This window comes from Pteronotus mesoamericanus, unplaced genomic scaffold (assembly GCF_021234165.1).
Source record: "Pteronotus mesoamericanus isolate MK-2021 breed Mesoamerican mustached bat unplaced genomic scaffold, CSHL_Meso_final contig_1, whole genome shotgun sequence".
Taxonomy (NCBI): domain Eukaryota; kingdom Metazoa; phylum Chordata; class Mammalia; order Chiroptera; family Mormoopidae; genus Pteronotus; species Pteronotus mesoamericanus.
The window spans coordinates 2,654,617-2,680,612 of record NW_026554998.1 but is presented as its reverse complement, the minus strand read 5'-3'; the positions used below and the strand labels follow the sequence as shown (position 1 = coordinate 2,680,612).

At 59.9% G+C, this 25,996-nt stretch overlaps 1 protein-coding gene across 1 annotated transcript; it reads right to left on the bottom strand.

Moving 5' to 3' along the window:
* Nucleotides 1-1,320: 1,320 nt before the first annotated feature.
* On the bottom strand, nt 1,321-24,097 carry MMD2 (monocyte to macrophage differentiation associated 2). Its single transcript, XM_054572277.1, has 7 exons — nt 24,020-24,097; nt 8,509-8,590; nt 7,744-7,904; nt 7,031-7,105; nt 3,548-3,649; nt 2,537-2,606; nt 1,321-1,524 (listed from the first exon to the last, which is right to left on the bottom strand). Exons 1-7 carry the CDS (start codon nt 24,064-24,066, stop codon nt 1,321-1,323), a joined length of 741 nt encoding a protein of 246 aa, XP_054428252.1. The 5' UTR covers nt 24,067-24,097.
* Between the last annotated feature and the right edge of the window lie 1,899 nt (nt 24,098-25,996).

The window sequence follows — 25,996 nt, the reverse complement described above, 5'->3', positions numbered from 1 at the left end:
TTTAATACTGGCTGGACGCACAGGATTCAGAGACCGGAGCTCTGAGAGACCCTGGAATGTACCAGAACTCAGTGTAAGGCGTCCTGCCTTTGCCCACCCGACTCTCGCTGGGAGCCGTAGACTGAGGCTGGTCGGACCTGACACAGACCCTCGGTCGGGGGCTGCTGAGGTTCCGGTTGCGGAGCCGTCCCCAGGACACGCGCATGTGCCGGGTACAGCAGGGCTGGCTCTGCCCCGGGGCCTGCGGCTGGGCTGCGGGGGCCTCAGAGGTCAGGGTTCCACAGACGCTCGACACAGGTCCCGTCGGATGAGCGAGGCCTTTCCTGGGGCTCATGAGGGGCCCACAGGGCTGCTCGCTGGCACCGAGTGAGCACCTGGACATCAGCATCATGAACCCCAAACCTGGAGCAGGCAGACGAGCTCCCGGGGGCGCCTGCCCCTCGAGTGAACGGCTCTCTGGGTTTCCCTGGGTTTTCTGGCATGAGAAGAAATGGCCAAGTAACAGCCTCTCATCCCCAACTGCTCCTCCGCTGGGCCAGGGAGCAGACAGGCCAGGGGCAGCTCGGGGTGCGCACCTGCTGTCCCTCTACTGCCGCGCCCTGCCCACCACAGGGGCTCCCAGGAGGGGGCGGGAGAGTGGAGATAAACACCCCCACAGACGGGGACATTACACCGGCACGGTCACGTTGCGACCGCAGGGCACACCAGCAGGCGACGCGGGAGGTGGCATCGCGAGTACAGAGTCGATGGGTCACGTCTGCCCAGAGCACGAGCCCAAGGATCCTGACACCGCCCCACGCTGCCGCCGACGGGTGACGTCTGCCACGGTCACGGCTCTCCCCCATCGCTGACCCACACACCGGGTGCCTTTCCCTGAACAGGGGGACGTTCCCCAGCCAGGACTTTGGTAGCAGAAGAGGAGGCCCTGGCCGCCCGGTAGAAACAACCCCCCAGACTCCTTGCTGGGTTTCTCGGGACCAGAAGCAGCACGTGCCGGCCTGTGACCGCGCAGTTTGCAGGACAACGTCTGCTCCGTTTCCTGGAGGTGTTAATGTCCATTGTATTAGGAGACACTGTCTAGAATAGAGATGCATTACGGGGTTAATTTCTCCTCTGTAACAGTGACTAAATGCTTTCTTTCTCACCTGGGACCCAAGGGACGGTGTAGCTGCCACCAGAAGTAACCTTGGACCCATCAAGAGCCCTCCCCGCGGGAAAGCAGACAGGCCTGGGCGCTGTGCTCTGGGCTAACGTTCACAGAAACACTTCCCAGGATGCTCTGCTCCAAAAGCCCAAATGTCCTGTGCAGTCTGAGCCACCTCACTTGGACACCTTGGCCTGCAGGGTGCTGGGCAGATAGAGGTACCTCCAGATGGCATAGTAGTGGGTACCAGCACCAAACGCCACGAAGAGGTGCCAGATGGCGTGGGCGAAGGGGATCCTCCCGTCGCTCTTGAAGAACACTGTGCCCAGGCAGTAGAAAGCCCCTCCGGTCACCAACTCCCAGACGCCCTCCGTGTTGGGCTGTCAGCAAGGGCCAGGGTGGGGCACAGGTCAGAGGCACGGCCAGTGAGGTCGGGAGCCCCCGGCCATCCCCCCACGCCCGCCCCAAACGGAAAGCCCGCCCGGGCCCCTGGGTGCGGCATCTTAACGCTGTTGCCACCACACCTCCCCCAGTTGATTCTCACGTGGAACATGTTTCTATCAGACTCTCAAGGAATGTTTCATAGCTTTTTATCTTTTCTAAAAAAGTAACACCCAAAAGAAGCAAAAGCAGGAAGTGGAACGTGGCCACACTGCGCACAACAGCCCCAAGTGGAAGCGGCCCCACTGTCCCCGGATGGATGAATGGGCGACAACGTGTCGTTCATGTCATTTCATACAACGACGCGTTATTCAGCCGTAGAGGGCGCCGATGCTGAGCCTTGAGGACACTGTGCTCAGTGAAGCGATCGGCCGCCAAAGGGCCAGCCCTGTGTGAGTCACTCCACGAGGCCCTGAGAGGGGCCCCGGGCACAGAGACAGGGAGTGGGACGGAGGGCCCGGGGGCCGGGGGGCCGGGGGGGCGAGTGTGGCATGGGGACAGAACCTCAGTTGGGGGAGGGGACGCTGGGGACACTGGGGATTCACAATGGTGTGAATGCGCTTCACGCCACTGCACTGGACACTTAACGGGGTTAAAGTCACAACTGTGGGTATGTTTCATCATAATTTTTGAAAAGTCATATAGCCCATGGCAGAAAGTTTTGGAGAAAACAAAGAGTAAGCAAAAAAGAAGGCGCCCTGGCCCTCCGAGATGCACACCCTTGGCACCTGAGTTACTGGGTCCGTTTGACGGACAGGGCAACTGAGGCTGGGGGAGCAGGCGCCCTCAGGGGCCGCCGGCCTGTTCTACCGCCTCTGTACGCAGGTCACGCGGACACACCGGGCCTCGGTTCCCCTTCTCCCAGGGGAGGGGGCTCTACTTGACAGTCTCGAGAGCCAGTCCGGGTGCCCTCCAGGCAGAAGCGAGGCCCCAGCTGTGTGGGGGACTTACCATTGAAAGGATGACCAGGGCAGGGAAGAAGCCCATGACGACATAGCACAGCAGCTCCACAAGCTTGTACCTGGCGGGAAGAGGAGCTGCCTTGGCCTCAGGACAGCGCCCTGTCCTGGGCAGGAGAGGCCGCCCTGACCGCAAGCGTGAGAGCACCCCTGGGCTCAGACGTCACCCATGACACCCAGCAGGTGCAGGCAGAGTTGGGCGACCTCGGGCAGGCCTCCTTCCCTCCCTGAGATGCGGCTTCCGCATCCGCGCCGTGACGCTGGAGGACTGCGAACACGGGCACAGCACGCGTGCGGCACTGCCCGCACTCAGGCCGGGCAGGCAGGACTACGCGACCCCAGCACCCTCGCCCACAGCACCCACACGCCGCGCTCAGGGGTCTGAGCGGCTGCGTCAGCGGATGCCCACAACTGTCCCTGGAGGCCCAGGAACCTGTCACTCCCTTTGTTTCTGTAGCCCTGTTTGTTCCCTCACTTAATCATTCCCATCGTGTCACTGGGCGGCATGGAAATACACGGAGTCCAGAGGGCTCACAGCCGCTCCTCCGAACCTGCGGACACCACGTAGGGAAGGCGGGTAACTTGTGATACCGGTCAGTAGGTTTAGGAACCTACAGCGTCTTTATTAAAAAAACAAAACAAAACAAAACAAACAAAAAAAAACACTCTTCAGGCCCGGCTGGTGTGGCTCAGTGGATTGAGTGCCGGTCTGCAAACCAAAGGGTCGCTGGTTCAATTCCCTGTCAGGGCACAGGCCTGGGTTGCAGGCCAGGTCCCCAGCAGGGGGCGCATGAGAGGCAACCACACATTGATGTTTCTCTCTCTTCTTCTCTTTCCCTCTCTCTAAGAATAAATACATACAATCTTTAGAAAATAAAATAAAATAAAGACACCGGACACTGGGAAGCCAGGCAGCGCCGTGCCCGTGAGCTTCTGGAGTCACCTGGGGTCTCCTGTCTCCCAGAGGGCCACCCCCGCGCCTGAGCCCACAGAGCTGTCTTACCGCTCATGGAAGAAGAAAACGTAGATGGTGCCAACGGAGGCCATGATCCAGACCAGCCAACGCATGTGAGAGGCCCAGGGGCCCAGCTCCCGAAGGTTCAGCCTGGGGGAGAGCCGAGGGCACAGTCGGAGGGGGGACCGGGACCTCGCCCCGCAGGGCTGGCCCAGCCGGGAGAGCAGATGCCAGAGAAGATCCGTCCGCTGCGGCTGCGTGGGCGGGGCATGGGCTCTCGCGGGAAGATGTGCGGAGAGACAAGAGGAACTGACACAACCAGCAATGATTAGAGGTGTCCCCGTGTGAAGGGGAAGGGCATGTGACACCAGCAGGTGTCTAAACGGGAGACCTGTTGGGACGTGGACATGCACGTCTGGTTCCAGGGCCCAGCCGCGGCCACGCCATTTCGTACCCATACGAGCCACTCTCTTGCGATCTGCTGATCGCACTCTTGACAACACTCTTTTCTGTATAACAAGATTTTATGCAAGAGCTTCTATGTAAGTCCAATCTGTCAAAAATAAAAATTTAAAAAATGGAGGCCTTCTGATGGAGGCAGGGAGGGGAGTGTCCAAACGCCCCCACCCCCTCGGTGGCCCCCAGGACCCTCCAGGGCTCTGCAGAAAACAGCTGGAAAACCAGAGCAACACACCAAAAAATAATTCTACACCGCCCGCCCCGTGGGCCCTTTCACCACGCACCCAGGTGTCCGACCAGGAGGCCAGTGCCCACGGAGCGCCTCGGTCTCTCTCTCTCACCCGGCCTCCCATCCAATCAGCCCCAAGTTCTGCCGAGTCTTCCTCCTGAGCAACTCACACATCAGGCTCACATCCCCAGTCCCCACCTCAGCATCACACACGTGTGTTCGCGGTGAGACCCAAAGTCCCGGAAGGAGTTGCAGCAGTACCCTCAGCCACCAGCAGGGGGCAACACAGAGCCGCCGCTCTGTCGTCACAGCCGGGGATAAAGAGCAGAAGCCCAGGCATTAAATCAGCACAGGGGAGGATGGTCAGGATTACCTTAGAAATCTGTGTCGCAGCCGCTGCAGCTGAGCACAAAACCCAGCTTGACTCTTCTCGTCAACATCCAAAAAGAGCCCTGCGCTTACCTGGCTCCTGACATCTGCTGGCACTGCCTCCTGAGCTCAGGCTATGGAGGGGCGGCTGGTGGGCGGAGCCCCCGCCGTGGCCTCCTGCTTCTCGCCCCTGCTCTCGGCTTGCTCCGTGGCCTCCCGCCTACCCAGCCACACTGCACCCCCTCCGAGGACCTTCTAGACTCCTAGAGGTCTCCGTCTGACCTGGCCTCTGACCACCTGAAGCAATGCAGGTTTTTCCAGGAGAGAAGCAAGTCCCGTCCAACAAAGCCCAGGCTGGGCCAGTCAGATGATGCCTCCAGGCAGAAAGATAGACAGACAGTCAGCAGGACCAAGTTCCCAGCACTCCCAAGAGGCTCTGATTTCCTGGGGAAGGCCGGCACTTCCCGGGGCCCTGCCGCTGCCTCCTTGTCCCGCTCCCCCACCTTCAGTCAGTAACTGGGGTCCGCTCAGTTTCCGTGAACATCTTTCCACTGTCCATCCTCTCCCGTCAACCTCCATGGCCACTGCTGGGGGCCAGGCCACCACCCTGCCTCCCCTGGGCCCCTGTCCAGCCTCCTCCGCACCTCCCCGCTCCCAAGGCAGCCAATGACTCCTGCAAAACGGCTCCGTGAGCCTTGGCAGACACTGCATGAAAGAAGCAAGATCCAAAAGAACGGTGATTCCGATATTACGAAGTTCAGAGTCTGGCGAAACCACTATGTGCAGACAGACATCAGGACCGTGGTCACCCTTGTCGGGGGTGGCACCTGGAGAGGGGGACGCGAGGCTCGAGGGGCCGCTCTGTGTCCCCGTCTGGGTGCTAGCTGCAGGTGTGAAAAGTCGCTGAGGCATACGCCCACGACCGCATATTCTCCAGGGACGGCGCACCTCCATAAGCTGTATTTAAAAAACAATCGCCTTTGAGCCCTGGCCGATGCGGCTCAGAGGACTGAGCACCAGCCTGTGAGCCAAGGGGTCGCCAGTTCGATTCCCAGTCAGGGCACAGGCCTGGGTTGCAGGCCAGGTCCCCACCAGGGGGCATGTGAGAGGCAACCTCACATCGATGTTTCCCTCCCTCTCTTTCTTCCTCCCTTCCCCGCTGTTTAAAAATAAATAAACCTTTAAAAAATAAATAAAAATAAAAAACAGCCACCTTCAAAATGGTAATAAAAAATACAATAAAAAATGACTTTTACAAATAAACAATTTCTAAAAAAATTGCCTTCGTGTATGCAAGCAAAACCTATCTACTACTCGCCGATAGGATGCAGCAGAAGGCCCCGTGTAGGGCAGCCCAACATAGTGATTCCCTGGGCAAAAACGGAACCCACCCTTCCGTGGCTCCCCGGGCCTCCGAGGCACAGCGCCTCCAGGCAGCCCTCCCGAGGCCCCAGGCCAGGGCAGTGCCCTCTGAGCTGCTGTGGCTGAGTACACACAGGCCGGCCTCACCGTGCCATCTCTGGCCTGTCGCAGACCCTCGTCCACCGACAGAACCTCCCTGTCCTGACCCCCAGCCCCGCCCGGCCGCGCGGTAGGAGATGTGAGCAGAAAGGTCCTCCCCGCCGCAGAGGCTCTGCGGGCTCCCAGGTTCTCAGTGTGCGACCTGAAGCTTAGGGCTTCCTTAGTCCAGAGCTTTCGAAAACCCTGAGTGACTTGCTGGCAGGGATTTAACCTGGTACAACCTGTGGAGGGTGATCTGCCAAAGCCACTCACCACGTCACTAAGACCGACTCCCCGCCCCCCAGAAGTCCAAGTCAGTCTCAGAATTCACCCCGCAAAGACCAGCCTCGACCCCTCGAAGCTGCCGTTTCTGCAGGTCAAACAAGGCCGCCCCTCGGCCCTGTCATCCGACTCGGGCCCAGGTGCTGTGCATGCACGTGGGCTGAATGGTCCACAGGCAAGGGCAGCCACGGTGGCTCCCTTTACGAGCGCGAAGGGACGGGCTGTCCCACTGTCACAGACACCCGCAGACACGGCGTGGCCAGAGAATATTACGCTGCCGTGATCAGGAGGGAGGAAATCTCCGCCATGCCAACGCTGAAAGCTGTCCCAGCCACGTCACTAAGGGGCCGGAAGCAAACTGCAGGGCTGTGGCAGAGCACCCTCCCGCAAGCAGGAGAAAAGCAGTGCCAACCCGCGCTCACAAATGCGCGCTGTAAGTATGCGTGTGCACATGGCATGCGTGCACTGTGCATGGAGGGGTTTCCCTATGTGCGTGCTTACACAGCTCACTCTTTCACGCATAAAATGACTGTGGGCGAACACGGGAAGCTGGCACTGAGCGCCAGGTGAAGGGCGGCTGCTGGCCTGAGCTCTCCCGGGCGGCTCAGCGTTTACCCGCCAAATACAAAAGGCCATTCGAACCAGGAAGGGAAGGGAAGCCAGCCCGGGCCTGGGACCGCAGAACCACTCACCAGGGCGCGTAGGAGGCCGCTATGAAGAAGTAGATGACCATCCGGTCACACATGTGCAGACAGTGCTCCACCATCCTGGGGCAGAGAAGGCGACGTCACCCCAGCCGGCCAGGGACGGGGCTGGCCCACCTCTATCCAGCCACCACCCCTGGGGCCTCGGTCTCCCCGTCTCTGAGTGACCAGAGCTGGGGCTTCCAAACCAGGCCCCCTGCCCCCCGAGGGGTTAAATGTAGGCGCCTGGGGGTCCCACCGAGGAACCTGCTCTCCTTCCCTCTGCATTTCTATTTTCAATACTGGGCTTTTCAGCAGATTTTAAATGATGAAAAAATTCTGTGGCTAACAAAAAACTAAAAACTATTCAACTACGTGCCCCCTACAGACCCTCTGGATTCTGGCATTGTGGTTTCATGTCCAGGCTCTGGAGCCAGGAGGCCTGGGTTCAAATCCCAGCCCCAGCTGGGCTGGGTCTAGGGACTACAGCCTTGACCCAGTCCCCTCCCCGCTCTGGGCTCAGTCCCCTCTGCTGCGAATGGGGAGGCCGTCCGCAAGGAGGGCGGCCGCGAGGACTGAGTTGGAACCCCGCCGGTGCTGGACAGGAAGGGCTGAGTATCCTCAAGGCAAACTCTGCGTCCGGCCGCCACCCTCGGCCCGGTCCCCCGCACCCCCCATGTACACGGCACGTGCCCCACCCCCGTGGGCCGGGCGGCAGGTACCTGAGGTGGCTCTTCTTCCAGGCGACCGTGTGGAACACAGTGGACACCACGAAGAGCCCGCAGAGGCCGAGGCCGTAAATCCAGGCAGAGATGGTCTCCCAGCTGTCGTCCGACAGGAAGTAGAGGTTGGAGCTGCCGAGGATGCTGGGGATGATCCAGAGCTGGAAGGGGGAGGGGGCACACGACAGGCGCAGGCCGGCCGCTGGCTCGGGTCCGCCGCAGGCGGAGGCCCCCACCCCGGCCCCCGGCCCGCGCCCCTCGCCCGCCGCGGCGGGGCTGCTCCGACCACCCGCGCTGTCCCGCGTGGGAGCCGCCAGGCACAGGGGGCTGCCGGGCACTTGAAACGTGACTTGGGCTACTGAGGGAAGGGACGTTTAATTTTATTTCGTTGGAACTGATGTCAATGTCAATGTCAACGGCCACACGAGGCCGGGGCTACTACACCAGGCGGCACGGATCTAGAGAAGTGGAAAGCTAAGACGGCGCGCTTCACGGAGCGGCGCTGGCCCTGCCCTGCGCTCCGTGTCCCCGGACGCCTCTGCGCTGTCCCACGTGCGGTCCTCCCAAAGGGGACGTCCCTCCACCTTGTCTGCGGGGAGGACCCCTCATCCCTCCAGCCTAGGTTTACCCACCGCTTCCTGTGGGAAGCCTGAGGCGCCCCCAGAGCCCCGAGGCTCCCGCAGAGCCGCCGCTCCCTCCCGAGGGCCGCCCCCGCCCCGACCTGGACGCGTCCCCCCTCAGCTCCAGCCCCCGGAGCCCACTCACAGCATGGGTGGCACAGTTGGCCGCATGTTCGTACTCCGTAGGCTGGTACCTCTTGTGGGCGGGGACCCGGTGGTTCATGAACCTGGAAGGAGAGGCACCCTTCCTGGGAGCCCAGCAGGGGGCGGCAGAATCCCCGGAGGCCTGGAGGCCTGGGCCCCTAGGGAGGGAAGATGGGACCCGCTCCCCTCCCAGCCCCCTCCCCGCCGCCCCTTCCCCCTCACTCCCTCTCTGTTACATTTGCTGACTCTCCAGTCTTTTGTGTCCGATCCCCAGTGTGCTTGGCTGGACCCTGGGGTGCCGCACTCTCTTCGTTTCCATTTTTATTTCCTTTGCTATCGCGGGCGTGCAGCGTCGTTCCCCGGGGCGCAGCTGGACAGGCTTTGCACGTGCACCCTAGACCCAGAGGAGCCTTCTGCCTCCCCTGGGGAACCCGTCCCCGAGGAAACCAGCCCCCACCTTGTCCTCCTGGATGAGAGGCTCTCGAACTCCCTTTCAGGGGGAACTGAAACACCACTTTCCTAAAAATCCCAATTATTACCATGAAGACTCACAAAAATGAGAAATGAGTGCATGGCTCAGAACACAGGGCCTATGCAACACAGTGCACGGAGCATTTATTGAGCACCTTCTGTATGCTTTGGTCCATGCAGTACAGTGCAGAGCATTAATTTAGTATCTTCTGTATGCTCAGTCCATGCCAGTACAGTGCACGGAGCATTTGTTTAGTAGCTTTAATATGCTGGTTCCACATAGGACAGTGCACGGACCATTTATTGAGCACCTTCTGTATGCAAAGTCCATACAGGGCAGTGCACGGAGCATTTATTGAGCACCTTTTGTTTGCTGGATCCATGCAGGGCAGTGCCCGGAGCATTTATTGAGCACCTTTTGTTTGCTGGTGTCACGTTAATACAGTTGACAGAGTTTGTTGAGCACTTCCTGCGCCATCTCAGGAACGTTAGCTGAGCGCCTGCCATGTGCTGGGCGGCAGTGGGTTCTCTTGGAGTGTGGAGGACGGACAGACAGAGGTGCCCCTTCTCCCACAGGGTCAGGACGTTGGGCAGGGGCAGAGTGAACACTGGGCTTATGGTGACAGAGAAGATGGGGGGCCCACCCCAGGCAGTGGGGAGCCCATGGAAACACAGCCTCCCCAGGAAGACAACACCATCAGCCCATCAGCTCGCCCTCTTTGTGGGTGGCCCAGGAGGAAGCTGTCAGTGGTCCCGACTGACTTATTAAATAATGTGTATTGACAGCAAAAATAGCTGCAGGTTGGATTCCCATCCTTTAAAATCCTGACGTTGGAATCCGAACCCCCAGAGCCCGAGAAGGCGGCCTTCTGTGGGAACAGGTGTAGCTCATGCAGGGGAGGTCTCGCTAGCGGGGGCGGGCCCTGGCCCCGCAGGCCTGGGGCCCTTGTTAGATGAGGGGAGACACCGGGCGCAGAGGCCATGGGCCGAGGGTGGCGGGGGCTGCAGGGACCCGTCCACAAGCCGAGGAACGCCGAGCACGGCCGGCCGCCGCCCAGGTGGGAGCGGGCGGAGAGACGCTCCCTCGGAGCCTCGGAAGGAGCCAGCCCTGCCTGCCCCACTTGCTCTCCGGGCCTCCACACGGCGAGAGAATTGCTTTCTGTTGTCTTAAGCCACTAAGTGTGGGTGGTCATTGGTCACCGCAGCCCTAGAGACACTGGCACAGGTACACACAGTGCTCACTTTGGCCCGTTCGCGCGCTGGCCGGGCCGGGCCGGAGCTGAGGCCCTCTCCTCGGCGGGAGCCGGGGCTCGCCCGTCACCAGGTGCGAGCTGGCTGTCTCCTCTCCTTCTGGCCCTTTAACAAACACCATAAAAGCCGCCCATCATGCCCGCCGCATGGGTTCGAGGGTGATGTCACGGTTGCCGTGGAGACCCAGAATGGGCAGTTATTCATTTATTTCTGGGCTCCACAAAACTTTCCTTGTCCCCTGGCCCACCCCCGCAACCCCATGCAGTGGCCGCTATTGAATGTCCGGCGGCGACAAAGGCAGGCGAGAGAAAGCCAGGCGGGGAGACAGGGCCCGGGGCCGGGACAAACGCCCAAGAAATCCAGTTCCCACAACCTGCGAGGACCAAGCACTTCTCTTTAACAAGCTGCAGCCTAATTCTTTCTCCATGAACCTCTATGCAGGCATTTAAAAGGACAGCGAATTAATTTACATTTTCGTTTCCTTTTAATTTACATACAGTACACTTCCTGTTCTTCTGCTATAATTTTTATGAGTTTTGCTCAACGTAGAGAGTCCTATAACCCTCACAGCAGTCACGGCAAATAACAGATCCCTCACCGCCCCCTCCCCATCCCCTCGTGTCCCCCGGCCCCAGGCCCCCTCTGCAGCCCCAGGCACCGCAGCTCTGTTCTGTCCCCACAGCCTTGCTTCCTCCAGAAGGTCACAGAGTAAACGGGGTGAGACAGGAGTCCCAAGCCGGTTTTGTTAATGCCGAAAGAGAATTTCTTGTACACAAAGGCCAAGTGCATTCTTAGCAAGAGGGAACTGTGCTTGGAATGCCACACAGGGGTGTTCTTAGTTTTCTACTCAAAACGTGTTGAAGACAAACTTGTTTTATACAAGCAGAAAACGGACCTTCCTCAATGTAGTGTGTCCAGCTCTGGCAATGATCCGCGACCCTCCGTCCTTTTTTAAATCTTTTCCTCACGGCCTTCTGCGTGCGCCCTCTTCCGCTCAGCTCCCTGCACGTGAGGTTCATCGAGTTCTATCAGCGGTCCCTTCCTTTTCGCTGTGAGAATATTCCACTGTGTGGACGTATAAGGCCTGTGTGTCCGTGCCCCAGCGGAGGGACTCTGGAGTCCTTTTCGCCAGCGGAAATGGGCAGGTACAACTTGGAACGTCCGACGACAGCGCGGGCAGTGAGACGGACGGCCTTCGGGGCTGCGGGAAACCGCCCCTGCCCGCGCTCACCTCTCCAGCAGACCACGGCTGGTTAAACGTACGCAGGGACACGGGCCTTTCTGCCCCTCTCTGGAGAACAGAATCCCCGCCTGTGGCCCGCCTTTGCTTATCAGGTGACCATGCAGCCGCCACGTGCAGTGGGTAGGAGGGCAGCTCTAGGCAGGGGGTCCAAACTGAGCCGGGATGCGGAGCCAGGCGCTGGCGGGGAGACGGGGACAGAAGGTCAGCCCCCCTCCTGAACCGGAGAGGCGGGGGCTTTGCAGCAAGGCACAGCTGGGCGGAAAATCGCTGCGCCGTCAGCGAGCTGCTGTGTGACCTCCCGGAAATCACTTCCCGCCCCTGGGCCCCAGCCTCCTTCTTCATCAAGGAGATAATGTCAGCGCGCCTGTAGGCACCAGGAAATAAGCCCGCACGGGTGCCTGACACCCAGCGGCGCTCAAAGGATGGGCGCGCTTTTCACCGCTCCCCAGGGGGCTCCCCGAAGGGGCCCAGGCACCGCGTGCCTCCTGGTGCATGACCCCTCTTGGTACTTCCCAGAAAGCGCCCACTGAAAGCCCACGCTACCCTTGCAAAGTAGATATTATCATTCGAAGTTGAAGATCGGGCTCCAGGAGGGTAGGCCAGCGGCTCTCAGTCTTGGTCGCACATTAAGAATCACTTGGAAAACAGACGGATAGATCGGTGCAACGTGGTCCATCTGTACAATGGGACCTCACTCGTACAGGACCCCAGGGCCACTGGGCTCAGCAGGGGCAGCAAAGAGGATCCAGCTCGTGTGGCAGCTCGGTGGGCGGTCGAGGCTGCGACCCGCCGTGCCGGGCTACATAGCAGCCTGGGCCTGTGTGAATCTGGGCCGGCCGGGGAAGGAAGGGGCGACGGGTCAGCGGCGTCTGCACGGGCACCGGGCAGGCGGGCCCTGGCTTAAGAGGTCCCGGGCGCTTTGCCTGGCCCCCTCCTCTCAGAGCCTCGTGACAGCACGGTACACGGAGCAAGGCTGAGTGCAACTGTCATTTCACACAGCGATTCAGAAGGGAGCCGCGCGCTGGGAGGTGGGGTGGCAAAGGTCGCCCCCCAAGACTGCCCCGGCTCCGGGGTTACATGTCCAGGGCACCCACAGCCTGTGCAGCCCTGTCCATGGTTCTGACAGGACAGGTTCTGCCATCAGCCCTCACACTCCAGTGCAAGGTGCGCCTGGGCACCTCGCCAGGGCGGCTGTGCGTCTAGCGGCAAAGGAGGGAAGGGACAGAGCTCCATCCCTGCTCCTGACATCGCCGCCTCGTTGGCCAGTGGTCAGTGCAGCCCGCAGTCCCCAGCCCCCTGCGCCTGGCCTTTGCCAGGCACTCCCACCTTGGGAAGTCCGCACCCTCACTCCCCGATCTTGTACCCCACGGCGAAGCCCTGGAGGACCGCAAGCACAAATGCCTGCGCCCAGGCCAAGGACAAAAACGCCAGGCGGCTTCTGCGTGCGCTGTGTCCCGGGGCTTCTGCCTCTCCTGTCCCCCAGCCCGCAGGCGCGCCCTGCACTTTCTCCTCAGCCCAGGAAAGCCCTTCCCGGCCCGCAGTCAGCCAGCCCCCAGGCCATCCACACTCCGTGTCTTCTGCTTAAAAGGCCCTTTCCCTCTTCTCAGCCTTCAGAACACACGTCAAAGGTCCCTCCTCTGAACGCTGTCCTTGATCCCTGCCCTCACGCCCCATGCAGACGGGGTCGGAGCCGCCTTCTCGCCCCCTCAGGGCCTCCGCACAGTCTGGGGCGCCCATCCCTCTGTCCTCTCCCTGGAGGGCCCCCGCCGCGCAGCAGCTCCTGCCCTGGGCCCCCCACGAGGGCTCCTGCGAGGGGACTGGCCCCAACCCGCCTTCCTCTTCCTGAGCCGACACAGAGCCAGGCGTAGCAGGTGCACCACAGGCGACCCCCGGCAAATAACCGAGGGACGCATCCTCTCGGAGCATGTATTAAGTCATTCAGACCTGAAGTGACAAAATGGAGCAGTCCAGCCTCTAAAACCCTTCAGAATTTCTGGAATCGACAGACTCCTGAGACACGGGTGAATCCAGCCAGGACAAGTGTCTTGCCCGGGGTCACGCAGCCTCAGGCAGCTGCCTCGGAAAAGTGGGGGGTACGAAAGGGAGCCCCACAGGCGAGGCTGGGGGAGAAGGGCGGAAAACGGTTTTTTGGTAATTTTTCTTTTTTTGTTTGTTTATATTCTGTGTTGCTTCATTGGCCACGGTGTTCACTTATTACTAGTTTAGTCATTTTTTAAAAAATTGAATATAACAAAATCATGTCAAATAGGACAGCCTGTGTTCGAGACCAGGTGCTCCCACACCTGCCCCATCAGAGTTCGGAGAGCGAGGGGCTGGTCCCAGAGAGAGTCCCGGCAGGTCCCCAAGTGCCCGCGCAGGTGGGGCAGGGGCCAGCCATGGGTGGAGCGGCCGCCGGATCGCCATGGGAACGGGAGGACACACACACGCTGACACGGGGAAGTGCCTCCCACGTAACACCGAGCGGCACAGCACACTCTTCGGTTCCGTGCATAGAAACTTCAAGAACCGGCAACCGGAGGCTTGGGGGATGAACGCCAGGACTGTGGCCACCCCAGGAGCGAGGCAGTGACAACAGGGGGCGCGAAGGGGTTGCCGGGGACCGGACACACGGAACGTCTGCATCCGGCTGCTGGTTCCACAAGCGCGTAGAGCCTGCGAGCCGGGAGGGCCCGCCCTACGGGGCGCTCCAGGGCAGACCCAGGCGCCCACGGGCAAGGTCGGGGGTCTGTGATGGTGAGCCTTCCGCACCCCTGCAGCCCTGCGGCCCCAGCAGGGGCCAAACGTGCAGACCCCACCTGTCTCGGCGGTCCCTCCCGCCCGGGCCAGGAGCACCCCGGCGCCTCCCCTCCTGTTCCCACCCCTCCGGTCCGTAGCAGCCAGGCCCAGACCAAGCTCCTGCAACCTCTCCCTGCCCGTCTGGCCTGGGCCCGGGGTCCAGAGCCCCTAGAAAAAAAGCCGGCCTGCCGGCCTCCTGTCCTCGATGAGACAGCGCAAGGGGAGCTCCTGCAGCCGCTCGTCCTGCGCGGAGCTGGTGCCTGGTGGTGGCAGCCCCACATCCCCAGAACAGAGGGCTTACAGAGATCTGTCCAGAAGACAAAGGGGGCCTGTCTGTCTGTCTGTCTCACAAGGGCAAGGCCAGCGCAGGGACGAGCTGGCCCCAGTGCGCGGAGCCGCCCCTCCCCAGCCTGCCCTGGGGCGCTCTCCGGTCCATTCATGAATTCACAGCTCCTGGAAGGCAGGCAGCATCTTGGCTCGGTCTCTGGGAAACAGAGTGGGAGGAAAAGCAGCGCTTGGGCCAGTGCCACCTTGGAATGGAAATCAGAATCCCAGGAGAGAGCGAGCCAGAAACGGGGAGGGCGGCTGAGCAAGGGGCGGGAAGGGCCGAGGCGGGGCCGGGTGCCAGGATGGAGGAGCCCCGGCGAGGCTGCATGTGACACTGCATGCGAGAGGCGCCCCCTGGAGGTGTGCGCTTGGCAGGACTGCCCAACCAACCCGTGGTCAGGTCTGGGGACGCCCCTGCGGACGCCCCTGCTCCAAGCGTCTTGGGGCCTGGCTGGGGAATGGCGAGCAGAGGGGCAGGACGTGCTCGAGTCGGGGACTCGGGACACGGCTGGAAGGGCCTGCAGGTGCGCTCCAGCCCTGCCGCCGAAGGGGGCTCCTGCGGAGGCCCCGCCTCCCGTTGCTCCTGCACACCCGTCAGCCCAGCCTTGCAGCCCAGGAGATGAACAGCAAGCCAGCCCCGCTGCTGCTGAGAGGACAGGTCCCCGGGCACCGGCCCCCGCTGCTCCGGGTCACTCCGCAGGCACCCCTGCGGCCGGTTCACGTGCATTTCCTCACGTCGTCCTGCCAGCGGTCCCACGGAGAGAGCGCCGTTTCCCCCATTGGCCGATCTCTGCGCCTCCCGCCTCACCTGGCCCTCGGGCATAGCCGTGGGGGCGCCGTCCGTGTCTCACGCAAGGACGTGAGCTCCGTGAGGGCAGAGGCTTCCTCTTGGTCAGCCCTGGACCCCCAGCACCGAGGTCGGTCCTGACACACCTAGGCCGCAGCCATTACTGATGAGTTAGTGAATGAGAGGAAGGCAGGCTTATATGTGGTGCGGTCGGCCAGGGGTCCCGGGGGAGGGGGCGCACGCTCTGGTGGTTGACCTCACCGTCGCCGGCCAGCTGCAGTCCCGGGCAGCCGCACTGGCTCCGGTCGCTCCAGCCCCGGCCAAAGGCTCCAAGCGGAGCAGCAATCATCAAAAGCAGAGCCACAGCCCTGGCTGGGGTGGCTCCGTGGACTGAGCGCCGGCCTGCAAACCAAAGGGTCGCCGGTTCGATTCCCAGTCAGGGCTCCTGCCTGGGCTGCGGGCCAGGTCCCCAGAGGGGGGCGCACGCGAGGCAACCAGTCCATGTTTCTCTCACAAATCATGGTTCTCTCCCTCTTTCTCCCTCCCTTCTCCTCTCCTCCCCTCTCTAAAAATAAGTAAATAAATTTCTTTTAAAAGTCAGAGCCACAGAGTCCCCCAAACCCATTCTTGGCTTCCAGTGTCCCCACCATCTGCTTGGTGACAGAGCTATAGGAGGGTCCTTGAAAAGTGGGACCTGAGGGAGCAGGTGTTTAGCCCCACGATGAGCCCTCCTCTCGGCGTAACCTAAGCCTGGTCGGGGGCGGGGGGTCTGCCGTGACCATTCCATTCAGAGCTCCGCACTGCCTGTTCTGTGACCACCCGGGCCGCCTGTGGACCCGTAAGCACATCCGTCATGCAGCCACGGAGGACCCAGCGCCCCAAGGACTAAGTAGCCAGCTCAAGGGCGCCCCCACAGGCGTTAGGAAGGACGGTCCACCGTTAGCACCCTCACCGCGAGCTCTGGGCCAGGCACTTGCGGTCCTACAAAAGACTCTACCGTGGGCGGCAGTGGGGAGGAGGCGTCTCTTACTCTGCGCATTTTATAGAATAAGAAACTGAGACCCACAGATTCGACCAACCCAGGGATGTTAGTACAACTATCATTTCCCATGTTCCAGAAGAGGAAATGAAGGCACTGAGCGGCCATGTGACAGGCCCAAGGTCACACGGCCGAGGCGCGGGCGGGGGCGAGGCAAACCCAGTGTCTGACACCAGAAGCCACCCACGGGGCACCTCCCCTACCCAGTCCTCAGGCACCCACGGCGCGCCGTCCACTCCAGGTGCCATGGAGGAGTCACGCCTGCTCCCTCTGCCGCCTCCAGGCTCACGGGCTCAGCCCCGGGGGCCGTTAAAATGCGGTAAAGCGTGATGCAGATGGAGCCGGCAAGAGGCCGCCATGAGGGAGCTGAGGTTAGGGGAGAGCAGACCTGCTGCCTGTGAGGCAGCAGACGTGAGGGCGCAGCCAGACGGGAACGCGAGAAGGGGGCGAGCCCCCGGACTCCCCCAGGCACCCGGGGGCAGCCCTGGAGAGGGCAGAGCCGCCACCGCCTGCCCGGCTCCGGCTCCAGGCCCACCAAGCCCCCAGCGCACTCAAGTCTGCATTCCGCGGCGAGCCCGGCACGGCACCGGCTGCTGAAGGGGCGAGCGCTTCGTCACGGCGGGCCCTGTCCACGCGCACTTCCCGGGGCAGCCGCGCAGCGCACCGCGCACCCTGCGAGGGCAAAAAATCCGCACAACCCTGACCTTGTGTTGCAAACAAGGCAGGGCTGCCCGTGCGAGGGCCTGATTCCCAGTCTCCACGTTGGCCACGAGGCAGACTTCAGACTCTCGAGGTGGGCGCTCCCACTTTCCTAGAATGAGATTCTACCACATTTGTGAAAAATCAAATAAAAACAAAATATTTCTGCCCAGGCTGGTGTGGCTCAGCGAACTGAGCATTGGCCTGCGCACTGAAGGGTCGCCGGTTCCATTCCCAGTCTGGGCACGTGCCTGCGGTGCCTGCCAGGTCCCCAGTAGGGGGCATGTGAGAGGCAGCCGATCCATGTTTCTCTCCCTCTCTTCCTCCCTCCTTGACCCTCTCTCTAAAAATAAATAAATAAAATATGAAACAAAAAACAAAATATAAAAAATGTCGGCTTTACTTAAATACTTTCTGACTTTAAATTTTATATTTATCTCAATTTGCATTTCGTCTTTTACATTTAACAGAAATATCTGGGTATTTTAGAATAAAAATCATTTGAACTTTTCCATTTTCAACATTTCTTTTCATTCACATTCATTTTTTTTAAATTACATATATTTTTTCTTCTAATCCTTCAGACTAGTGCTCCTGAAGGGAGATGTCTGAGCGCTGGACACGTCACACGTCTGCACTGTCTGTGGCCACCAGCCACACGAGCTCCTGAGCATGGGAAACGTAGCTGGGGCGACCGGGGGCAAGCTTCTAAATTTTATTTCATTTTGAGAAATTTAAATGAAAATAGCCTCAGGCGGCTGGGGCTACGTCCCGGGCGGTGCAGCTCGAGATGATCACTGTTAACACAGCGCAAACCTAAGTACAAATCTTGACTGTCAATGATAACGATGTTGCTGCAATAAAGTCAAGAAGAAATAAACTCTGTGATGCACACAATAATTAATATAGAGTAGCACGTCTATATTTTACTACTCACCCACGCATGGCAGGCCAGCAACAAACGCCCAAACGCGTGAGCAGCCAGCTGAACTCCGCTGTCTCTGACAATAGCCAGTCGTCAGTCCTATGACGGCCAGTGTTTCGCAGTGTTCAATTTTGTCACTGCGGAAGTATGTTTGTCAAGGAGGAAGACAGAGCCTATTTTGTTGAAAAGCGTATTAGCCTGATTTTTAACGGTAAACAGTCAGACACATGGTACGTGGGCTTCCGCCGGGCCACGGGCCCCAAGGGTGCTTGGGGAGGGCCCGCGGTGAGTGAATGGGGGAGGCTGGGCCCAGATGGCGTGTTCCCGGAGCCCGCCAGGCCCTGAAGGGCGTGGGCAGCGACCCCCGCGCCCATCTGGCGGGGGGCAGAGGCGGCACGAGGTCCGCACTCGGCAGCCGCAGTGGCTACGACGGCTGTCATCCCCGTGGTGGTGTGGGAGGCAGAGAGGCACCATCCGGACAAACCCAGGGGTGTGTCCTGCCACTTGCCTTACGACCTGGAGCAAACCCAACAAGAATAAAAGTGTCCCTATTCGCAGGCCGGCTGAGGATTAGATGACATGACAAATAAAAACGCTTCCTGGGGCCTGGCTCGCACTCTGGGGTCATCCTTCCCGACTCCGTGAAGCCCCTTGCGGGCCTGCCCCACAGCAGCTGGCGAGGCAGACGCACCCTGCGCCGCTCCCCACCGCCCCGCCCCCGGCGCGCAGCGACAGGCGGCCGCAGAGCCAGCCTTGCCGAGATGCAGGTGTCTCTAACGGCCCCGTGGGTCCTGAGAAGCTTGCTTTCTACAAGCTGTCTCAAATCTGGGAAAAGACAAACTGTAAACAACAGCAACAACTATGCCATAAATAACCACCACTCAGGAGCACGGACTGTATACCCCCCAGATGCTTCAGACACATTATCTTCATCTCCTTAAGAACAAAAACTGTTTACGAAACGCATGCCCTTCAGAATTTCAGAATCCCAGCTGGAGTAGGACCGGTTCTGAGTGGTTCTGAAGGGACGCCACGCTGTACGACGGGACCTGAATAGACAGAAGGCCTACCGGGGCCACCTCGGGCTAGTTATTAGCCTTATTGACAAGGACTAAGGCAAGGTTTGGTGACGAAGTGAGTTGCCCAAGAGAACCCAGCAAGGGGAGGGCAGGATCAAAGCACAAGCCCCAAGCTCCTCCCACTTCCCAAGGACACTGCTGACGCAGAGCGACCTGGGACCCACCTTCGTGTGGCCTTAGGAGCAACTCCAAGTCCCCACAGCAAGAACTGCACTATGGGCGACATTCTTGACCTGGTCATTGTAAACTGGGAGGTCAGGGACATCACATGGACTTTGTGACCCACAGGACTTGGCCCACGCCCAGAAATGACAACAGATCAGGGACGTGTGCACGCAGAGAATTCCCAGCCCTGGGGCCTTGCTGCAGGGGTGTCCCCGTGGCGTCACTCAGAGGCAGAATCTGGGAAACAGCCCGGTATCCGAAAGTGGGAACAGTGGCACGGCAAAGAGAGGGAATACGGGGGCTCGTCAAACGGAGGGCGCAGAAAGACAGCGGACACGGGATTACTGCAGTCAAGTGTTTAGCATCAGGAGAAAATGCTAGCTACGGAGCACGCAAAAAAGACTGGAAGGAAACAGACCAACAGGGTTAACAGGCGTGATCGCAGGTGGTGGGATTAAGGGTAACTGTTTCCTGAGTCTTTTTGCCTACACTCCCCAGGATTTAAAGTGTTCTCCAACAAGCCCACGCTGCATTTATAACCGCAATGTTGTTTTACAATGACCCCATTTAAAGTTACACTGATTAAGCAAGAGAGCCGACGGATGTCCTTAGGGGTTAATTCGCTAGTCCAAAGTCGCACTGCCAGTATTTACTCAACAGATTCTGACTGGTACCTACTCAGAGGCCAGGAGCTGTGCTAGGCGCGGAGGAGGCAGGGGTGGACCCACACAGGTGGCTGGGCTACGCTTCCCAGACTCCCTTGCGGCGAGGTGTGGGCACATACGTCTCACCCAGGGAACAAGAGTCTATGCGATCTTCTCAGGCATCTGGAATCCAGCTTGTTTTTCTTTCCGAGTCAAGAGCTAGGATGCTGCAAGGACCCAGAAGCGCCTTGTGTACCCTTCCTAACTTTGGCTTCTTCCCTCCCTCCCTCCCTCCCTCCCAGGTAACCGCTGTCCTGATTTTGCAATAACCATTGTCTGGCGTTTCACCTACCCTCCTTTGCGTTGCTAAACCCCACAGTTGGTTTGCTTGCTGCTGAGTGTCCTACCATTGCAGCCAGGCCTTCTCTAGCATCCGTCTGAGGTCTCCCCCTGGTTGGCAGGAACCGGAGTTCCTTTTCTCCGACACGGCTCCCTTGTGCAGCACACACCACTCTACCAACAACGGCCGCCTGGGGTGTCTCCGGGTCTCGCCGGCCACGAGCCATGCTGCTGGGGTCTTTGTCCATTTCCCCAGGCGCACCTGCCACCGTTTCTCAGGGGCTGGCGCCCGGGAGAGGGTGGCCGTGTGTTCGGATGTGCACATGTCCGAGTTGACATGATCATTTCTGTCTCCCCAAGTGCTATAACTGTGTTATCGTGCGTCTTCTATACTAAATGATAAGAACAGTCTCTCCCTGTGCCTTTATTTGCCTTTCCTTTATCGCAAGTGGGAGCATGCTCAGCTTGTTCATCTGTGCTCCCTCTTCTGCAAAATGTCTGTCTGTCCATTTTCTGTTGGGTCGTTTGTCTTTTTCTCATTGAGAAAGATCTCTGGATCTTTATTACTTGTTGGTTAAATGTGTTGCAAACACGTCCTTCAAGTGTGTAGCTTTTCTTCTATTTTCTTCGTGGCACTGTCTGATGAATAGAAACTTTTAATTTTTCATGTCCTCTAGTTTATTCTTTTCTTTTATGGTTTATACTTTTTGTGCCTTCGGTAATCTTGACCTGCCACAAAGTCTCAAATATATTCTTTCATGTTTTCTAAAAGTTTTTAAGGGTTTTGTTTGTTGGTTTGTTTGTTTGTTTTTCATTTTCAAGTCTCCAATCCAGCAAGGAGTACTTTTTCCGCACGGTGTGAGGTAGGGCTCTGGCTTCATTGTTTCCATCTGCATAACCAGTTGTCTCCCATTTATTCAACAGAGCATCCTTGCCTGTTGATCAGCAACATCACCTTTGCCAAAATCAAATGTCTTTATACGCATGAATCTGTTTCTGGTTTCTAATCTGTTCCATTGGTCAATTCACTTAGCTCTGCACCAACATTATACTGTCTTTAATTCTTACAGCTTTATGATAAGTATTTTTCTTGATGAAGATATACCATTCAAGGACTCGCTCTGGCTGGTGTGGCTCAGTGGACTGAGCGCCGGCCTGTGAACCAAGGAGTCACCAGTTCAATGCCCAACCAGGGCACAGGCCTGGGCTGTGGGCCAGGTCCCCAGTAGGGGGCGCACGAGAGACAACCACACACTAATGTTTCCCTCTCTCCCTCCTTTCCCCTCTCTCTAAAAATAAATAAATAAATTCCCTCTTTTTTTTTTTTTTTTTTAATTTAAATCATTCAAGGACTCTAGGTTATACCCTTAACGATCAGCTGGCCAGACCATCCATTGAGAAACTGAGGCTCAGAGAGGAAAAGCGTCTTTTGCAACGAATGTCACATGCCATTTAACTAGGAACACTGTTAAGGACTGAATATTTGTGTTCTGCCTCTCAAAAAAATTCATATGTTGAAATCCAGTTTCCAGTACGATCGTATTAGGAGGTGAGGCCTTTGGGACACAATTAGGCTGTGAGGGCGGAGGGCAGGAGCCCCCATGAGCGGGATGAGCTCCCTTACGAGAAGAGGCCGGAGAGCTAACTCCCCTCTGCCCGCCCCGTGAGGGTGCAGCAGGAAGTCGGCAGTCCGGAACCCTGAAGAGGGTCCTTGCCGGAAACCCGCCCGCAGGCACCCGGATCTCAGCCCTCCAGCCTCCAGAGCGGTAAGAAATAATTTCCTGTTGTTTAAAGGCCACCCAGCCTGTGGGACTTAGTTTTAGCAGCCAGAATGGACAAAGACAAACACCCATCTCTCGCCCTGAAGAATATTCTTGCCCTGTTCAATATGGCAGCCACTGGCCGCTTGTGGCTGTTGAGCGCTTAAAATATAGGTAGTCCGAACTGAGGTGGGCTGTAAGCGAAATAGACACACCAGATTTTGAAGACTTGCAGGGGAAAAAAAAGAAAGAAGAAATGTAACTCTGTTTCCTCACAGGACTTGTAGCCGAGGGAAGCAGCGGCAGCCCAGGTGGGGAAGGAGGGGTGCCGGTCCAGCCCCGGGCCAGCTGGAGAGCTCCGTTCCAGAGCGGGCAGCACCTGTGGCCAAATCTAGGCCCTTTAGACCAACCCTCCTGTCTTGGCAGGTCAACCTGCTCAGGCCCAGAGAGGCTGAGACACCGACCCGAGATCGCACAGCGGAGGCTGGGCAGGCAGAGGCCCCGGGCAGAGCCTCCAGGGCACCCTCCCCGCCTGTCTCACCCGTAGCCTCCAGCCCTGGGTTCTCCCTCCCCTTCCGGCAAACGCTCCATCAACCCACGTGTCCAGCAGCACCCAGGACCCTGGAGAACTTGGAACGTCCGTGTGTCCACCTTACAGGACCCCCTGGGTCTGTGCAGCGACCCCCTCCCCCTTTCAGACCGAGGACAGTCTGCGGGAACTCACCCCATGTCCTTCCTCTGCGCGGTTCCCTCCCCCACGGGACTCCCCAGCTTTATGGAGACGCTCAGGCCACACTCTCTCGCCCCCACCCAGGAAATGGAGAGTGGGCCTGAGGCAGAAGGACCAGCCTATGCTCCACCGTCCCTGCCCCCATGCGCCACGACCTCCGGGGTCAGCTGTGCTCCATGTGACCAGAGCTTGTAGAATCTTCGGGGCACCCGGGACCCTCAGCAAAGAGCCACACGGACGTGGGTATCAAGACAATGCCAGCATGGCTCCAGGTCACCTCCTGCCACTCGGCTGGCGGGAGACCTGAGGGGAGGGGGAGAGGGGAGGGGGCAGGGCAGAGTCGATGCCCGCTCCAGGACCCAGCCGCCCAGGACGGAGGGGAGGCCCAGGCCGCGCTCCCGGGACCACCGGCCCTCCCCAGGCCCCTAGGGCTGAGGGGCGACTTCAGGAACGGGTGTTCACGGCAGCTTTCAGGAAAGTCCATCGCCCCAAACTCTGAGAGGAACTTAATGACTGTGCCCCCCACTCCCGCTGCCCCTTAATTAGGAACCGGCGCCAGGAGCCTGCCTTCCCTCCACAGTCCCTGGGAGTATCTGTCATCACCATTTAAGGAGAAGAAAGGGAGCCTGAGGGGACTGTGGACCTCACACTGTGAAATGGCCACCTCGCACAAGCAGCTCTTCCTGGGGCCTCAGCCTCAGTTTCCCCACCTGAAAAGGGCGCCTGTCCGTTCTTCCTGCTTGCTACCAGGGGGGTCGGGATGGGGCTACGGTGCAAGCGTGGGGGCACAGGAGGGGGTGCAGGGGGAACGGGGTGGTGGTGGCAGGAGGGACAGGGGCCAACACCTTGTATCATTGACAAAAACGCGACAGACACTGAGGGATTACTCCGCTTCCGCGCGGTGCAAAGTGCTTTCCAGGGATCACCTCACTTAATCCTTGTGGGGACCCCGACTGTGGGAACTCTCATTATCCCCGTTTTGCCCACTTGGAAACAGACGTTCAGAGCCGTACAGCGACTCGCTTCAGGGCTCCCCGTTAAGAGAGGGTCGCTGGGAACCCGCGCTCTTCGGGTCCAGGGCGCAAAGCTGGGCGCGGAGACGCTGACCAAGCCCCCGGTGCCTGGTCTCTGGTTTCTCGGGGCGGGTTAGGGTCCCCTTGCCGACTGGGGAGCTCTGGGCGGCGGGGCAGCTGCAGAGCAGTGGCCGCACGCCCCCTGCGCCCCCTGCGCCCCCTGCGCCCCGCGCTCCCCGCTCACCTCGCGTACTTGGTCTTCTGGAAATCCAGGAGCCGGGGGGCGAACATCGCGGCGGTTCCATCGGCGTCCAGCCCGGGTTCAGAGAACGCGAACTTGGCGGCCCGCGGGGAAGGCGAGCGCGGGGCGCGGGCGCAGCAGGTAGGCGGGCGCGGGGCGAGGGCGGCGTGGGGCGCGGGGCCCGAGCCGAGCGAGGGTGCCAGGAGCCGCCGACGCAAATCCCGGCCAGATGGTGGCGGGGCGGGGCGGGGGGCTCCGGGCCAATCGCCTTAGTCCCCGCGGCCCGGGCGCCCTCCCTGGGCGGGGCGGACCCTCCAACTCTCGCCCCGGGTAGGGGAGAGGTGGGGCAACAAAGGGGGTCTCCTGAATGCGGCTCCTTCCTTCTCTCCCGGTGTCTCCATCCCTCCCGCCCCCGCCCGTAGATCTTCTTATCGAGAAGGCGGCGGGCCCTGGGCTGGAAGACAGCGGACACCGCCTGCGCGCCTGCCCTCGGCCCCAGCGTGGCCGGTGCCTGGGTGGACTTGTAGCTCGCGCTTCCCTACCGCCAGCGCCGCCTGCCTGGTGCCCATGGGTCACGGCGACCCCAAAGGATCTGCCCGAATGGCTGCAGTGTCTGGAAACCCCCACCAGAAGCTGTGACTCTGGGGACCTTAGGACCCCGAGACGCGAGCACACGCCTTTGGTTCCCAGAACCTGAGGTGCCCAGGATCCATGTCTTCTGTGAAATCCAGCTTTCTCCTTTAGGAGACCTTGGCCAGGATCCTGGCTATGTGAAGCCACCTACTGGAAGGGGTGACACCCTTGGGGGCGGCTGGAGGCAGGACAGCCTTCAACGTGGAAGGACAGGTCCCACAATTAAAGGTCAAGCCCTTCCTTCCCAGCCCACCTACCCCCTCCCCTTTGCTTCCCTCCCCTGCGTCTGCTCCCAAGGCCCAGCTCCCTGCTACTTTTTATAACGATGCTTTATCTGAGACCCTACTGCGTTCAGAAAATCATCCCACTCACACGCTCTGCCCAAGGTGTGGGGACGAGATGGAGAGGGACAGGAGCCCCCTTGGGCGCGCACACCTGTTATGGGCAAGGACTAGTGGGGCTGCAGGTGGGTGCGGGTGCCGCAGGGGGCGGGGAGGCTGGGGAGGGAGGCGGGAGGTGGGGACCAGAGCAGGCACCCAGGGCTGTTTGCAGGGAGCAGTCCACCAGGCCCTGTTAATGGATTGGAAGTGGGGGGATGAAGGGGACAGAGGAGCCAGGGATGACCCCTGACCCTGCTGGGCAGGGACAGCCACCTGGCAGAGTGCGGGGGGCATGGGAGGAGACCCGAAGAGGCACAGCAGGGCAGGGCGGGGAGGTCCCCGATGAGCTGGAGGTTACGGGTGGCACGAGTAGAAAGCCAAGGGGGAGAGTGTCGTGGGCCAGCGGGCCGGCAGGACAGGAAGCCCCGCAGTGAGGAGGGGCTGGAGGGCTGAGCAGCAAGGCCCCTCTGAGCCGTGGGTTTCAAATTGTCCCCTTAGAGCTGCCGGAGCCATGGCTCCGCTACCGTATCCCCAGCCTTGCGTGACTTCCCCATGAAGTGAAATGATGTGCAATTCGCAGTGCAGTGCGGGGCCTGGGTCCCACGGGCCACACTTCAAGTGCCCTGCAGCCACATGTGGCCAGTGGCTACCACATGGGACCATTCCCGACGTCTCAGGAAGTTCTGGGGGACGGCACTGCACGAGGTCGGAGTCGGGGTCTCAGGCGTTTGCATGTTCCTCTGTCCCGGGAGGGAGGGCACCTGTGTTTCTCGCCGGGGGTCAGGGTTAGGAATGGTGAGGCTCGCGGCCGCAGCGACCGGTGCCCCCGTCCCCTCATTTGGAGGAGGAAAAGTGAGGCTGAGCGGGACCAGGGGCCTCCCACGGCCACACAGGCCAGGGCCAGCCCCTGCCCTGAGCTCAGGCCACGCACAGCCCCGCCCGAGTGGCTTCTCCGAGCTCCAGGGGC

Excerpts from the sequence above, each read along its gene's own strand:
- MMD2 (XM_054572277.1), bottom strand. The coding sequence starts at position 24,066 with ATGTTCGCCCCCCGGCTCCTGGATTTCCAGAAGACCAAGTACGCGAG. Across the intron at positions 8,591-24,019 it reads CAGAAGACCAAGTACGCGAG|GTTCATGAACCACCGGGTCC; the intron begins GTGAGCGGGGAG and ends CTCTCCTTCCAG. Across the intron at positions 1,525-2,536 it reads CCCTGGTCATCCTTTCAATG|CCCAACACGGAGGGCGTCTG; the intron begins GTAAGTCCCCCA and ends CCTTGCTGACAG.